General features: G+C 57.2%; 1 protein-coding gene across 1 annotated transcript in view; it reads left to right on the top strand.

Moving 5' to 3' along the window:
• DSCAML1 (DS cell adhesion molecule like 1) overlaps window positions 1-14854 on the top strand; it is a 339836-nt gene that overhangs the window by 243355 nt on the left and 81627 nt on the right. Inside the window, exons 6-8 of the mRNA XM_044257920.1 lie at window positions 3047-3322; window positions 5706-6002; window positions 7609-7881. Of these exons, the coding sequence (XP_044113855.1) occupies window positions 3047-3322; window positions 5706-6002; window positions 7609-7881 (846 nt within the window). The remainder of the gene's footprint in view (window positions 1-3046; window positions 3323-5705; window positions 6003-7608; window positions 7882-14854) is intronic.

Raw genomic sequence — 14854 nt, 5'->3', positions numbered from 1 at the left:
AACCGTGGTCACCACCTCAGTGTCCTCTTCTATAAAATGGGAGAATGATCCCAGGCCTTCCTGAAGTCAGAAGGGTCAGAAGGGACCCTGAGCGTGACAGTGACAGTGACAAGCTCACAGGGCTTCCTGGCTTGTTGAGAGGGAGGAATGTGTGCCCTAAAGGAAATAGTGCCGATGTTAATCCAGTAGAGAGGAGGTACTGTGGCCCATCAGACACGATTCTCGGAATATTTCACAATAATTGATGGGGACACTGATGAATCAGATCAGATTCAGGAATAAATGACAAGGAGGGCTTTCCAGGATCTACAGGCAGGGTATCAGCCTGTCCTGGCTGTTCCTCCCTATCCCGGAGCCCTAGACCTCCAAGGGTCCGGCAAGCCCTTAGGGGTGGTGTTGGGGGGGGCGCGGGGCGGGCTTCACAGCTGCTGCTGAGCCCCTGGGCTGAGGTCAGGCTCTGACCACAGTGGGGCTGGGATTTGGAGACCCCCTAGGGAATCCTATCCCACCCAGCAGCTGCATAGCCTGAGGCCCCATTGAATGTGCTATCGAAGGGCATCATGAGGGTCCCTGAACCTGGATGGTGGGAGGAGGCTGTCCAGCGGTGATCCACCCTGCGGCAGAGAAGTTCCCTCCACCACGCCAACTGACCAGAGCAGCCCTCCTCTTCTCTCCCCTCCCCATCCCAAGAGCATAGAGCTACAGGTCTGCAGACACCTCAGTGTTCTCCCTGCTCAGCTAGCCTCCTGGGCCTGGGGTCTTGTTCCCCCACCCCAGCCCAGATGTGAGCCTGGTCTCCTCCCTGTGGTCGAGGACATTTTAACAGTCAGGGTACATTTATCTGCGGTGCTGGGAAGAAATCCTCCGCGTGGGAACACGTGTGAGGCTGGAAGAGCAGAAGGAGCCCCAGGAAACACACTGGGGTGACAGCCCAGGACACAGATGCTTAGGTGGGAGTGTTGAGAGAGCCGGGGGCCGGGGGCTCCTCGCAGCCTAACGAGCCCCGGCCGGCAGGGTAGACGCGTGGAAGGACCAACGCCGATGCCCTCCTCCGTGCCCCAGTACTGTCCAAACCCGCATAGTCGGATAGGCCTTCCCCTCTCCCCCCTCCCAGTGCACACGCATTACACACACACTCTCTGTCATCTCACACTCACACACACACATGCACACACGCATGCACGCTGCCTCAGGGCTCAGGTCAGGAGGGCGGCACACCCCTGAACCCTTGGAACATTAGCACACCTGACTCTGGGTAATGTGGTGTTCATAGCCCCTGCCTCAGTACATACAGGCAAGCAGATAGGCGTGCCCGCATGCACACACACACACACACACACACACACAGACTCACAGACACAGACACACAGACATGCACCTACACAGGCAGATGTGTTGAAAGGTCACATGCCCACTTCTCCATGCACACATGCACACACGTATGGTGCCCGTACACATTCACAGATACACACTTCCTCCCCCTTCGCGTGCTCACATCCAGGCACACGCACACAGACCCACGGCCGCGTGCACACCCCCGCTGCCGTGCACCTGATTCCCCGCCCACCCTCAGCTCCACATCCCCCCCAACACTGGGTTTGGCTGAACAACCAGGTTCAAGGGCAGGTGGCACAGCTTTTCTGGGCCTTCCATTCTCTCTGCCAGCCCCGCTCTGCCAGGTGTCCAGAGGAAAGCAGGCTTTTCACACGCACACACCCCCATTCTGCCACCGAGCATCCCATTCATCTTGTCACCAAGTCGTGCGGGGCAGCAAGGTGAGAGCAGGTAGCTGGCCGAGCCCTGGGAGCCCTGGATGGTGACTGGGACAAGTGGGATGCCACCTGCCTCATTGTGCACTGACATTTCCTGGGCAGGGCCTCTGGGAGAGAGTGGGAGAGCCCGGCAGGAGCAGACTCCTGTGTGCTTTGACTGTGCCCAGCCCAGCCAGGCTGCCCTGCCCGCTCCTCCAGGTGACCTCACTGGGGTCCTGGTCCCCTGCAGGCCTCAGCCTCCTCTAGAGAACCCCAAGCCCATGGACATCGGGGCAGAGAGGTGGCCAGCCCTCCCAGCAGTGATAAACAAGGCTAGGGCAGCAGTAGACATCCAGGTGAGAGACACTGCCCTGCTCTCAAGCGCTCACAGCCAGGTGCAGAGACAGACACAGAGGAGTGATTAAAAGCCCATGTGCGTAGTGTGGTGACAGTGATATCGAGAGAGGCCCAGAAGAGAGGTCCTGACCCAGCCTGGGAGGGGAGTGGTATCCAGGAAGGCTTCCTGGACGAGGTGTCCTTGAGCTCAGTGTGAAGGATGGATAGGCATTAGGCAAAGAGGAAAAAGAGCACTCTTGGGGGAGGCTCTGAGGCAAGAAGTGGCCCCGGGTGTGCAGCAAGCACAGACAGGAGGCCGCTGCCCTGAGAATGTAGGGCTGAGAAGCAGAGGCAGGTCCCCGGGGGCCTCGATGGCCTTGAATGCCACACCGAGTTCTTGGGCACCATAGAAGTCCTACGCAGGGCAGCGGCCAGCTGTGGCATGGAGAACAGAAGGAGAGAGGCCGGGACGGGGGAGGATGTTACTTCCTGGGTCCGGGATGGAGAGCAGAGTCCCCGGGGGGGATAATAAGGCGGTCAGAGTGACAGAAGATGGCAGCTGGTTATCTCTACGGATATGAGAGACAGGTGGCATGGCCAAGGGTACCTCCCTGATTTCTGGGGAAGATGATGAGCCAGCCAAGCTCCTGTCCTCTTCGGAGCTGAAAGGAGCTCCCCAACCCCACAGCCCAAGGGCTACGTGTCCAGAAAGTGCAGGCCATCATAACAAGAGGTACAGAGGGATGGCCTGCCCTGACTGTACCATTTGCCAGATGAGTAAACTGAGGTCTAGAGAGGGAATTCACTAGTCCCAGCCCCTCTCACGAGGAGTCTGGGGACAGAACCAGGGCCTCCCTCCAGCCCAACCCCAGCCACACTGCTCCGCAGTAAAAGCCGTTTTCTTCTTTTTTCCTCCCCTCTGCCTTTCTCCTCTCTCCTCCCCTGCTGGCCTGGCCCAGACCCCCTTCACGTGACCCTGACACCAAAGAAGCTGAAGACTGGGATCGGCAGCACGGTCATCCTCTCCTGTGCCCTGCTGGGTTCCCCGGAATTCACCATCCGCTGGTACCGCAACACTGAGCTGGTGCTGCCCGACGAGGCCGTCTCCATCCGCGGGCTCAGCAACGAGACTCTGCTCATCACCTCGGCCCAGAAGAGCCACTCCGGGGCTTACCAGTGCTTTGCCACCCGCAAGGCCCAGACCGCGCAAGACTTCGCCATCATTGTGCTGGAGGGTGAGCTGGGGCGGCCTGCACCCGGGTGGGTTCAGGCTCCCTCCCTCCCACCCTGAGAGCAGGCACTGGTCCAGGCACCTGCCTGTCTTAGTTAGTCCTTCCATGGGCCCTGTGGGGAGATGCTTCTGCTTCATGTTCCCTATTATGCAGTTGGGGAATCTGAGGCTTGGTCACTTGCCCAAAGTCACACAGCTTGGCCAAAGGTCAGAGTTGGGATCGGAACTCAGGTCTCTTAACCACCATGCTATATTGCCTCTGCCCTCCGAAATTACTAGGACCTCACTACAAAAGCAGTCTTCTTTCAGATGCCAGAGGCTTTCAATCTCACAGGGGCCCTAGGACTGCCCACCAGGAATCACTGCCTTGAGCCCCACCTCTGCTTTCTTCCCTGAGCCCTCTCTTTCTGGCCATCCCTCTCTCCCCATTCTCAACCCTTCCCGCCAGGCCCATAGACTTTCAAATCTTTGCCCTAAGGTCTCTGCAGCAGGCTCTGTTTCTTACTACAGAGCTGGATTTTCACATGCTTCCTTCTCCTTTTAAAGCTGCTGCCACCCGGGGCTCCTCACCCAGCACATCTGTGTACGGTTGTTCAGGTTGTTCACTGCACCAAGTGCCTACAAGGCAGGACCAAGAGTAAGGACTGGAATCCAGCTTGAATCCCCCTTGCCAAGCCATGGGCCCTGGCATCAGGTTGTGACCACACAGAGGAGTCCCTTTTTTTCTTATTTGCATGAGAATCCAGTGAGGATTGACAAAGGCCCTGTCCCTACCAACAAATTTAGTGGTCCCCCAGCTCCTTTGTTGCTACCAAAACAAAACAAAACCCCCACAATCCTATTGTTTCCTAGGATTTTTTTACCATTATAACAAAGACACCAAACCCAGGCAAGTCCTACAGGTTATTGGGATCCCACATGGGTCTACCCGTCATGGCCTATGGGTCCTCATTCCTTGGGAGACGGGACATGGTAGTGGGCATCCCCTTATCCCTCACCCTAAGTACAGTGCCCAGTGAACTGCCCCTCCTTCAGCCCCTGCCTCCTTTTGTCCAGCCAGAACTTCTTCCCAGATCTTCTTCCCACCAGCTAGGAACAGACCAGTTCAAAATGGGAGCCTGACCTCCCTGGGGACTTCCTGTCTGACCAACTCCCACACAGCACAATTTCTCTCTGAGAGGACAGCCCACTGGTGGCCAGTTCGGGGCTGAGGATGGCAGGAAGGGCAGAAAGGAGGGAGGGAGGAACAGCCAGAAGGGAGGTTTCAAGGAAGGAAGCGGAGGAGGGGCCAAAAGCCGTGACCCTAGTGGGCAGTCCTGGGCTCTGCCAGGCACCAGGTTCTCCCTGCAGTTTTAGGTAAGAGTCTCCTGCAGAAACGGGGTTAGGGGCCAGCAGGCTGGATTAACATCAGCATTTGGGTGTGAAACTTGGTGGGGGATCTGGAGAGCCATGTAACTTTAGCCTTTTTTTTTTTTTTTTTTTAAAGTGTTTGCCTTAGTTTTCAAGTGCACAACACATACTTTAACTTTACAACAATCCTGTGTGGCAGGCTGGCCAGGCTCAGTAATTTCATGCTCCCTCTGCCATGGAGGAAGCTGGAGCAGTGGGATTAATTGTCCCGTCTGGGGTTATTGGGTCAGCCCACACTTAAGCTCCGGCCACACACACACACCCATGCCTCTGGACAGCCACTGAGCCTTAAACTCTAGCACCCCCAACCCACGTGCAGTAACAAGTGCTGGAATCCAATTCCGCAGGTCCAGCCCAGCCAGGTCCTGGCTCCACGCAGGAATCTTGAGTCCTATGGCTTTCCTAACGCAGGGAGGAGAAAGGCGGAAGGGCAAAGTGGGCCAGAGCTGACATTTAGCAAGCACTTTCAAAGCATTATACAAAGCATCTTTTTTTTTTTTTAAGATATTATTTATTTATTTGACAGAGAACACAAGTAGGCAGAGAGGCAGGCAGAGAGAGAGGGGGAAAGCAGGCTCCCTGCTGAGCAGAGAGCCCAATGTGGGGCTCGATCCCAGGACCCTGGGATCATGACCTGAGCCGAAGGCAGAGGCCTAACCCACTGAGCCACCCAGGCGCCCCTATACGAAGCATCTTTAATGCACTAATCCCTTTCGTCCTCACAGCATCAGTATGAAGAGGGTATATTCACTCCCCCCGATATCTCTACCCTCCAGAGTTGAGGAATGGGGAGACTCAGAGAAATTGGGGAACTTGCCCAAAGACACAGAGCTCACGAGGGGCTGCAGGAGGATTCAAATCCAGAGGTTGGAAATCTGTGAGGGAAAAATGGGTACCTCACGGGGTGGGGTGGCCTGTCCGGGCGGCTGTCACTCCGTGGCTCGGTGACCCTGATGGGGATTCCTCACTCCCGGCAGACGGCACGCCCCGCATCGTCTCGTCCTTCAGCGAGAAGGTGGTCAACCCTGGGGAGCAGTTCTCGCTGATGTGCGCGGCCAAGGGCGCCCCGCCCCCCACCGTCACCTGGGCCCTGGACGACGAGCCCATCGTGCGGGACGGGAGCCACCGCACCAACCAGTACACCATGTCGGACGGCACCACCGTCAGCCACATGAACGTCACGGGCCCCCAGATCCGTGACGGCGGCGTGTACCGGTGCGCGGCGCGGAACTCGGTGGGCAGTGCTGAATACCAGGCGCGAATAAACGTAAGAGGTGCCTGTCTACATTTAAATATCAGAATAGGCTTTTGAGTTCCTTTGCCATCTCTGTGGTTCCCATTATTCTTGTGGTGATTAGTACTTATTATTAACTGTCATTTTGCTTTTAGTAGCGGTCTCTTTCCTCTCTTTCTCCCCTTTTCCCTGCCCTCCACACACCTGCCATATTTCTCGTGTGTGTGTGTCTGCTACAGTTGGCCCTCCTCTGCATCCCCATCCCTTCCCCCATCCCTTCTCCTCTCCCCATCTGACCTATCCCCACCCCCACTCCTCCCCATCAGATCTCTCTGGCCCCAGGTATACTCCGCACCCCACTAGCAACCACCAGCCCCACCAGGGCCTTGTGAGGACAAGGACAGGAAGGGGCATTGGGGCCAGACTTGACCTTGGATGGGGGTGTCCATCAAAGCTGTGCTCCCAGTGTCCTCCCACTGAGCCATCCCCCAAATGCTCCAGGAAATATAAGCAGCCAGGAGCCAACACACAGTCTTCCCCCTGATTTCCTCCCTCCCAAGGCCCAAGCCATCAAGAATGGGAGGCTTGGGCTGGGTGGGGGCATCCCAAAGCAGACACCCACCCCCAGCAGTGGGGGAAGCAGTCCTCAGGTGATCATCCCCAGATCTCAGCTCTCCAAGTAAGCTCGGTGAGAAGAGCCTTCTCTGAAGCTCTTCGCAGCCCTGTCGGGTACCACTGGTCCTTACCCGGCCCTCCCAGCGACCCCTGACCCAGGAGCAAAGGAGGAGGGGGGAAGGACCCTGGTGGACCCTGGTGGCTAAAATTGGCCTCCCATTTACTTCCCTCCCTGCTTTTGAATTGGAAAGGTCAGAGTTCCAGGGTCCTGGGATCCCCTCGTGCGGCCCCTCATCTGCGGGGTGGGGAACCTGAAGCCTGGGGTTTCCTATGCCCACTCCCGCTCCCTGCCTGATTCCCTGACCACTCCCACATCGCCACCTGCCCAGCCACCCAGCTGAGGACACCCCCTCCCCGCAGCCAGGGTGACCAGAGTCCCCCTCTTAGGCCCCTTCTCCAGGACCCACAAAACCCACTTACCTGTTTAGAAAAAAACCATCAGCTCATTCAGTAACAACCTCCTTACTGCCTTTTAAATATTTAATGTATACGAGATCCTTTTTGGTACAAGACCATTATGCACAAGTTAAATGAAAAAAAAAACAAACAAACAAAATCTCCACATCACCATTGTAACCCCCAAATCTTAATCCCCTTGTAAATGAGAACTCACCCTCCCAAATCCCAGTCACTTCTCGTGAGGCTTCAGTTGGCTCACATACCCCGTCCCATTAGGGGGACAGATCCCTGCCCCAGCCTGCAGGGAACATGTCTGTTTGCAGCTGTTTGAAGATAGTAAACAGAGTCCTGGAGAGACCGTGGGTGCCCCCCAGCTTCAGCCTCTGCCTTTACCCTTGCAATAAAGTCTTCCTTCTCCCCCACCCCACCCCCTACCCCACTGAATTTCCATCCCCTGAGAGTTTCAGAGCCAAGTAACGGAGAAGAGAGTCACAGGACAGCTCCCGGCTGTCCCTGGCTAACCGAACCGCTTGTCCTTCCTCTGCTCCTCCTCCCCCCTGACTCCCACCCAGGCCCCCCCAGCATCCGGGCGATGAGGAACATCACGGCCGTCGCCGGGCGGGACACCCTCGTCAACTGCAGGGTCATCGGCTACCCCTACTACTCCATCAAATGGTACAAGGACGCCCTGCTGCTGCCCGACAACCACCGCCAGGTGGTGTTCGAGAACGGGACGCTGAAGCTGACTGACGTGCAGAAGGGCATGGACGAGGGGGAGTACCTGTGCAGCGTCCTCATCCAACCCCAGCTGTCCATCAGCCAGAGTGTCCACGTGGCTGTCAAAGGTAGGCCTCGCCCGGACCCCGAGCCCACCCGGGGCTCTCTGCCACCTGCTGATGGCTCTGACAGCAGCAGCCTGGCCTGAAGGAGTGGCAGGCCAAGGAAGAGAGGGTCCTGAGCGGGTGTTCGGGAGAAAAGGAGCGGGGCGGGGGGAGATTGCAGCAGGACAAAGAAGGTTCCCTCTGTGGGCCACAGAACAACATGGCACTGACCCGGGAGGCATGAGAGGCATGTGAGGCACAAAGGTCACTTTCCGGGCCAGAGGCGCGGGTCCGTGATGGCGGGCTGTATCAGTGAGGAGGGAGCTGCAGCACGTCAGCGGGGGCCCACCACAGGCCACCAAGATGGGCGCAAGAAGCAGGTACAGCAGGAGGCTGGGTGGAGGGAGCCTGTTCTGGGGCTCTGACTCCCCTCTACCTGCTCATGCTTTTTGAGGCCTACAGAGGACAGCCTGACAAAACCTCCGCCCAGGCCCTTCTCGCTCGCCTGGGACAGGCATGTGTTTTGGGCAGGGGTACTTAGCACAATGCCTGGTGCGTAGGAGCTATTCACTACACGCCTGCGGATTAAATGAACGAATGAGTAGAACTAAGGGACTCCGTGCCTGTGTGAGCAATGACAGCTGTCCCCTTGGTTCTGGGGCTGCGCAGGTGTGCCACGCTCCATCCCAAATATGTTCTTGGAACTGCCGGGCAGTGAGTGGAGTGTGGCCTGGCTTCTCTGGGACAGGATAGGCAAGGAGATGTCTGCCAGGCCTGGCTGAGGAGTGACAGCTGGGATGGGAGGTCACTCATGGCCCCAATGGGTAAGGATCTGAGAGCTTCAAGCACTGGGAAAGCCTGAGGCTCTGGGAGCATGGAGACGCCAGCCTGGGGCCCCGCAAGGGAGGAAGGAGGGCTGTGGTCTCCAGCCACCATGCTGGTCTCCGGCACCAGACTGTAGCCGCTGTCATAATGAGACCAATATCACTGTGGTGGGCCCACCACGCACCACTCACTGTGACTTGGTTCTCCACATGTTCAGTTTCATTGAACCCCAGCACGGCCCCCTTATCTCAAGCAGGTACCATTTTCTCCCAAGTTTCCAAGGCGGAAAAGGCAGAGGCACAAAAAAGTCAGGTAACTGTCACCCGGAAGCAGAATGTGTCCCAGGCCTGTCTACCTCCAGGCCCCGGGCTCTAACCCAGAGCTGGGGGAAGGAAGGGCTGGGAGGAGGAACCACTCTCCACGCTCCACCTCAGGAAAAAAAGAGGCCTCGGAGACCCCCCTGAGAGTCAGGAAGGGAAACAGAGACCCTGGGAAGGCTGAGAGCCCCTGTCGCCTGGGCACCTGTGTCAGGTCACCCCAGGGCAGGATGGAAGGGACCCTGGGGACAACATGCACCAGGAGAGGAAAGCTGGCCTGGGACCTGGGGTGGGGTGGGGGGGGCACAGGCAGGAAGAAACAGCGGGGGCAGGGGTCCAGGCCCGCGAAGGGGCCCTGTTACAGGGGAAGGCCCCAGTGGGCCCCAGGCCCCTGAATCAAGATCCAAGGGCAGATTTGTGGACAGAAAGAGGACAGTCTGGGAGAAGGAAGAATCAGGGGAGACAGACACCACATTGGGTTGTGGCCCCTTTGAGCGTGGGGTGATAATGGCAGGAGCAGGTGAAGTGTCTGGTGGACGGTCAGGAGACTGAACAGTAGCAGCAAAAGGCGGGGTCCCTCGCTTGCCCCGCATGTCACCGGTGCCCTTGGGCACCCATCACCTGTCACCGTGCCAGCCGATGAGTGTTTCCCGAGCTGAAGCTGAGACAGCAGTCTGGGTGGTACTGGCTTGCTGCGAGGCCTCACTTTGGTGGGGCCGTGGCCATTTCAAGCCATAGCAGGTGCCATGAGACCCTAGGGCGTCAGCTCCCTGCCTCCCGCCGCTACCCCCTAGTTAGGCTCAGGGGCACCCCGGCCCCCTCCTTAGCTGAGGCCTGTCCCACCTCTGTCCTGCCCGGAGTCCTGGGCAGGAGGCTCACAAGCCCCAGGCCACCTCCCCCGCTTGCTGGTGGTGGAAGATAGCAGAGCCTGCCTACCCCCTCCCAGCATCAAGGGCTGCCCGGATCCATTTCCCTTACAAGCAGTGGACCGAGAGTTTACATTGTAAACATCACATATTAAAACATCTAACCTTTGCTCCACTCCCTTCTGCCCGCCCGCACCAGTGAGCATTTGGCCGGGTTTGTTGGCTTAAAAAAAATAAATAAATAACAGGGCTCCGGCGAGCCTCGGAGTACGCAGAACATCCAGAAAGCCGCTCCTGCTCATCAATTATTCAACCCCATTCAGGGAGCGATCAGTCCTAATGAATTGAATCTGATGCATTCCGTCTCAGCGACTCTCTGGGCCTGTTGTGATTGTGCTGAGCGACAAGAGGAAAGGGGGAGTGCATGCGTGTGTATGTGTGTGTGTGTGTGTGTAAGAGAGAGAGAGGGAGAGATCTAGAGGGCAGAGCCCATGCTCCAGGCACGCGTGGCTCCCGCACCCAGCACAAAGCCCCGCGTTCATCAAACACTATGCGTGTGTAAAGGGTATGGGGCACGTGTGCACACGTTCCCTCTTCCCTGCCCTCAGGGTCTGAAGATCCAGCCCTGGAAGGACAGGGGTCCCTTGTTTTCTCTCCAGACCAAGAAGTGGCATTTGTGTGCGGGGCTCTGGGACCCCCTGCCCCTTCCACTCGGAAAGCTCAGGTCCTCCATCCTCCCACTCCCTGACTCCCTCTCCCCACCTCATTAGAATGCACTTTTGCAGAAGAACCCATCAGAGCTGATTATGAGCATGCTGCTTGATTAGCTGATGTGCTGTTCCAAGAGCTACTCAAGGAGGAGGGTGGAGGAGGTGCCCCTGGGTGTGCAGCGGGGCCCTGACTCTGGGTGAGGTCCGCTGGGTCCAGAGGCAGCACGGCTGAGCCCTCTCCCATCACCTGGGACATGCACTCAGGGTACAGCAAAAGACCAGGTGGATGTGGGACAGAGCACTGGACATGGGGGATGGGTTCGAAGCCCCTCCCACACCCCATCTCTCTGGGGGGCTGTGGGCTTGCGGGCAGGAAGCAGCAGAAACCCATGCTGCTCCAAGGAGCTGGAAAAACCACTGCTGACCCCATTCCTTCTGGGACTGCTGGTCTTCTGATGAATTTTTCAGACACTGAGCTAAGAGCAGAACACACCCGACACACATGCACACACATGTGCAGAGCCCTTTGTGTGTGCGGATGCACACATATACTCATTGGTTCTATATGATATGCATGTCCATGCAACAAATATACACACACTAACCTGTCCACTGTTGCACACACATGCCCGCGCGTGCACGCGCACGCATGTCGGCGGTCATGTGTGCAGGAATATTGGCTCTGTCCCTACCCTCCTGTAAGACACCATTCCTGAGACACAAGAGGTGACTGCGAGTGGCACCAGGTGAAATATTGCCAAGGTGAGCTGCTGTGGCCCAGCAAGGTGGGAGGGCTGCCGGGAGAGGGTGGGCATGCTTTGTGGGCCCCTTGGGCCTTGGGGCATGTGACGCCAACTGGCAAGGGAGAGCAGGGCTGTCGGGAAGGCAAGTGCTCCTCTCCGGGCATCTGGAGACTTCCCTGGCAGGATGCTAAGAGGCGGGCACATAGATCCAACCTAGATTCAATGTCTTTAGGGCCCCCCGTAGCTGAAAAATAATGTAGCAGAAAAGCATCTCTGGGCACGCGGACTGAATGTTTAATTAACTAAGAAGGCAGGCTGCGACTGGGGCTCCTTGGCTTCAGCTCAGCGAGAGAACATCTCCATCCCCACATCTGAGTCTCTCTGGGCCTCTGGAGCCAAAAACGAGGACAAGAGGGGCTTGCAGCCCATGCTCTGCAAGGCCGGGGGTGGGCGGTGCTGCCAGGCCCCTGTGGAGTGCAAACAGAAGAGGACACACGCATCCGCTCCTTCCCCAGTGCCCATACTCCACACCCACACTCTGTCTGCCCTGGCAGCCCAAACCAGTGCCTGCCCTGCGCCCGGAGCCTTTGGAGGAGGGCCCCTTCCACTCCAGTGAGTGGGTTGGGGCTTTCTGTGATCCTAGGTTGGGGCTTAGGAAAAAGCCAGTCCCTGGGACAAATGCCTGCTATCCGCAGAGGTGGAGGTTTGGAACCCACAGGGAGGGGATACAACGGGTTCCGTAGGAGCAGAGTCTGGTTGTCCCTGGGAGAGGGGGGCACCAGGAAAGCTCCCGCCAGCGGTCTTGTTCCCTTATTCAGAGAAGGAGCTGGGATGAAAGTGCCAAGAAGAGCTGGGAATGATCTGTGATTTTAAATAGGGAGGCCAAGGGAGGCCCTCCTGAGAAAGAGAGGGTTGTGTTAAAAAAAAAAAAAAAAAAAAAAGGAAGTTATTATTATTCCTAAAATAGTAGAGGCTTTAGAGTTTACTTGGTCCAACTCCTCGGTTTTTCAGATGAGGAAACAGAGGCTCAGGGCAGAGGCAGGGTGGTTGACGGGAGGTGGCCTGCATCCGCTCCCTCGCACAGAAGACAGAGGCCGGAACCCAGCTCCTGGGCACGGCTGCCTCCCCACCTCTGTGCTACATGGGCAGACACGCCGACTCCCCCCAGGGCCCTCTCTCCACTAAGCAGGCGCAGTAAATAAGAAGGCTCAGTCTCAAAGACAGACAATGAGCGACACCATAAAGTGTTTATGGTCTGGGCTGGCCGTGGGCACGCCCTCGTCTGTGCAACGCTCCCAAGCAGGGGGCCGTAAAGGCTTTATGGTGGCCGGGCACCTCCTAGACGGCCGCAACCACTGTACGTCCCCAGCCACTCTGTCCTCTGGCCTCACCATGGTAGCACCTTGCTCCAACCCCACCTCCCTCAGCACGGAGTTGCCCTCCCCCCACAGATGACTGCGGCCAGAGCATGCTCCCTCACATTTAGGCTGGGGGTTGGAGAAATGCTGGGACTCAGGGACGGGGTGGGGGGGTCCTTTGTGCAGTCGACCCTCGGAGGTCCCTGCTCAACACTGCAATAGAGGTCATCAGAACCGGACCCCCTCCCCCGCCCCACTACTGAGGATCGCTTTCCCAGAGGCAGAAGTGGACACACACACGTTCAGTTAGCTCACGTCTACCTCTGAGCGTTGGGGAAGACATCCCTGACTCACTGGTCAGAAAGCAGCCCCACCTCGGGGCCGCTGCCTACACACCCATCCCAGAGCCCCCACACTCTGTTTCTCAGAGCCTCTGGCTCATGGGGCTCCTCCACTAGGCAGGGAGCCTGTGAAGGAACCAGGACCCCTGGACTTTCTTCTCCCTCCTGCTGTACCTGCGGTTATGGAAGTATCTGAGCAGAGCCTGGAGCCAGGAAATTCCATGAGCAGCTCTGGCCTCTAACACCTACACCAAAGGGCTCCTAAGGGGACACCTCCTTGCCTCATTGGCCTGCAGCAGGGGCAAAGGGAGGGGGCCGGGAGACTGCCCTGGATCTCTGGTGTGTTGTCTGGTTGTCTGCCTTCCACAGGACAATTGGACTCCTGAGAGCTCTGGCCAGCCCTGGTGAATGTCTAGCCCCCCGGATGGGTACTGGTCAGCTACTGTCTCCAGGGGCATCGCAGTAGCCATCCACGTTATTCCCGAAGGCCAGAAGGGAGTGATCACCCCTGGTTGGCCTCTGCATCATGGCTCAGCCTTTCCCCTTCCCCCACCCCATGTACATTGTGTCCTTTAGCTCTCTGCCCAAATGCCACCTCCTCCGTGAGGCCGCGGTCACCCAGCCAGATGAGTGAGACGTCTCGCAGCTCTGAGTTCAGCATCTGTCTACTCAGGTGGTGCCTGTCCAATAATCTTTGAGGGAAATATCTTGCCTTCCCTAGCAGATGATGAGCTCCTGGGGGTTCTATCTGTATTTTAAGCATGTTTCTACTTTCTCCAGCCCACACGGAGCATAATAATGCCTTCACAGACTAGGCATTTCATAAATATTAGATGAATTAGTTAATTAATGAATTAACCTGCCTTAGTAACTTGTTCCATTATCCAAATCCCTTCTTACTAAGAGAGACAGTCTTCCCCTTGCATGAGCTAAGTCTCCCTGCCTGATTTCAGTCTTTTGCTCGCCACTTGCTCTGTTCACAGAGGAAATATAGCGCGAGACCCCCCCCCCATCCCTGGGGCTGGTCCTTCAGCCTTGACAGCCCCTCGGCCCTCTCCTCCTTGGTAGAACCTCCCAGAACTAGCTTTGCCCACACATCCTCCTCTGCAACCTTTGAGTCTCCCCTTGGTCACGTTCTAGTGTGCCTAGAAGCTGCTTCTGGGAATATGGGAGCAAGGGCCTGACCCCCAGGAAGGACCAAGGGATAAGCTCTCTTGATAGCATCAATATAGCATCTTCAGGAATGGCATAGGAACCCCCCCCTTCTGGATGGACCCCCATCCTGTGCTCTCTCGACCCTGGCCCGCCTGACAGTTCAACATCTAAGATCAACCCAGGAAATCATATCTGAGCATGTGTTCATTCATTCATTCATTCACTCATTCATTCACCCACCAGGCATTTATTGGGCTCTTGCAACTGGCCAGGGAAGTCAGTCTTAGTTACTGCCCTAGAGGAGCTCCCAGACCCCCCACACAAGGCAGGAGTGCAAACCGCCACCCTCCTGCCCTGTGACAGGTGCCATGATGAAGGTGGGCACAGGTGCGTGGGACGAGGGCAGGCCTCACAGAAGACGCAGTACTGCAGAGCCTCTGAGAGGACGAGGAGGCATTTCCCTGGAGGCCTGTGGGCTCTAGCTTCCGGCCTCTGTGGGAAGGGGAACTGGGCCAGGCCTGGTTCTGTCTGGCCTAGAGAAACAAATCAGAGGCAGACCTGGGTCTTTGCAACAGTTCCCTCAAAACATCCAAGGAGGTCAGAAGCCTTAGTCTGATCTAGGCACCCAAACAGTCCCAGGGAGGGAAATGGCAGAGCCCAACAGAGGGACCTCTGGGAAATC

This window comes from Neovison vison, chromosome 7, assembly GCF_020171115.1.
Source record: "Neovison vison isolate M4711 chromosome 7, ASM_NN_V1, whole genome shotgun sequence".
Taxonomy (NCBI): Eukaryota; Metazoa; Chordata; class Mammalia; order Carnivora; family Mustelidae; genus Neogale; species Neogale vison.
The sequence above is the reverse complement of the archived record's forward strand: the minus strand, read 5'-3'. Positions and strand labels throughout refer to the sequence as shown.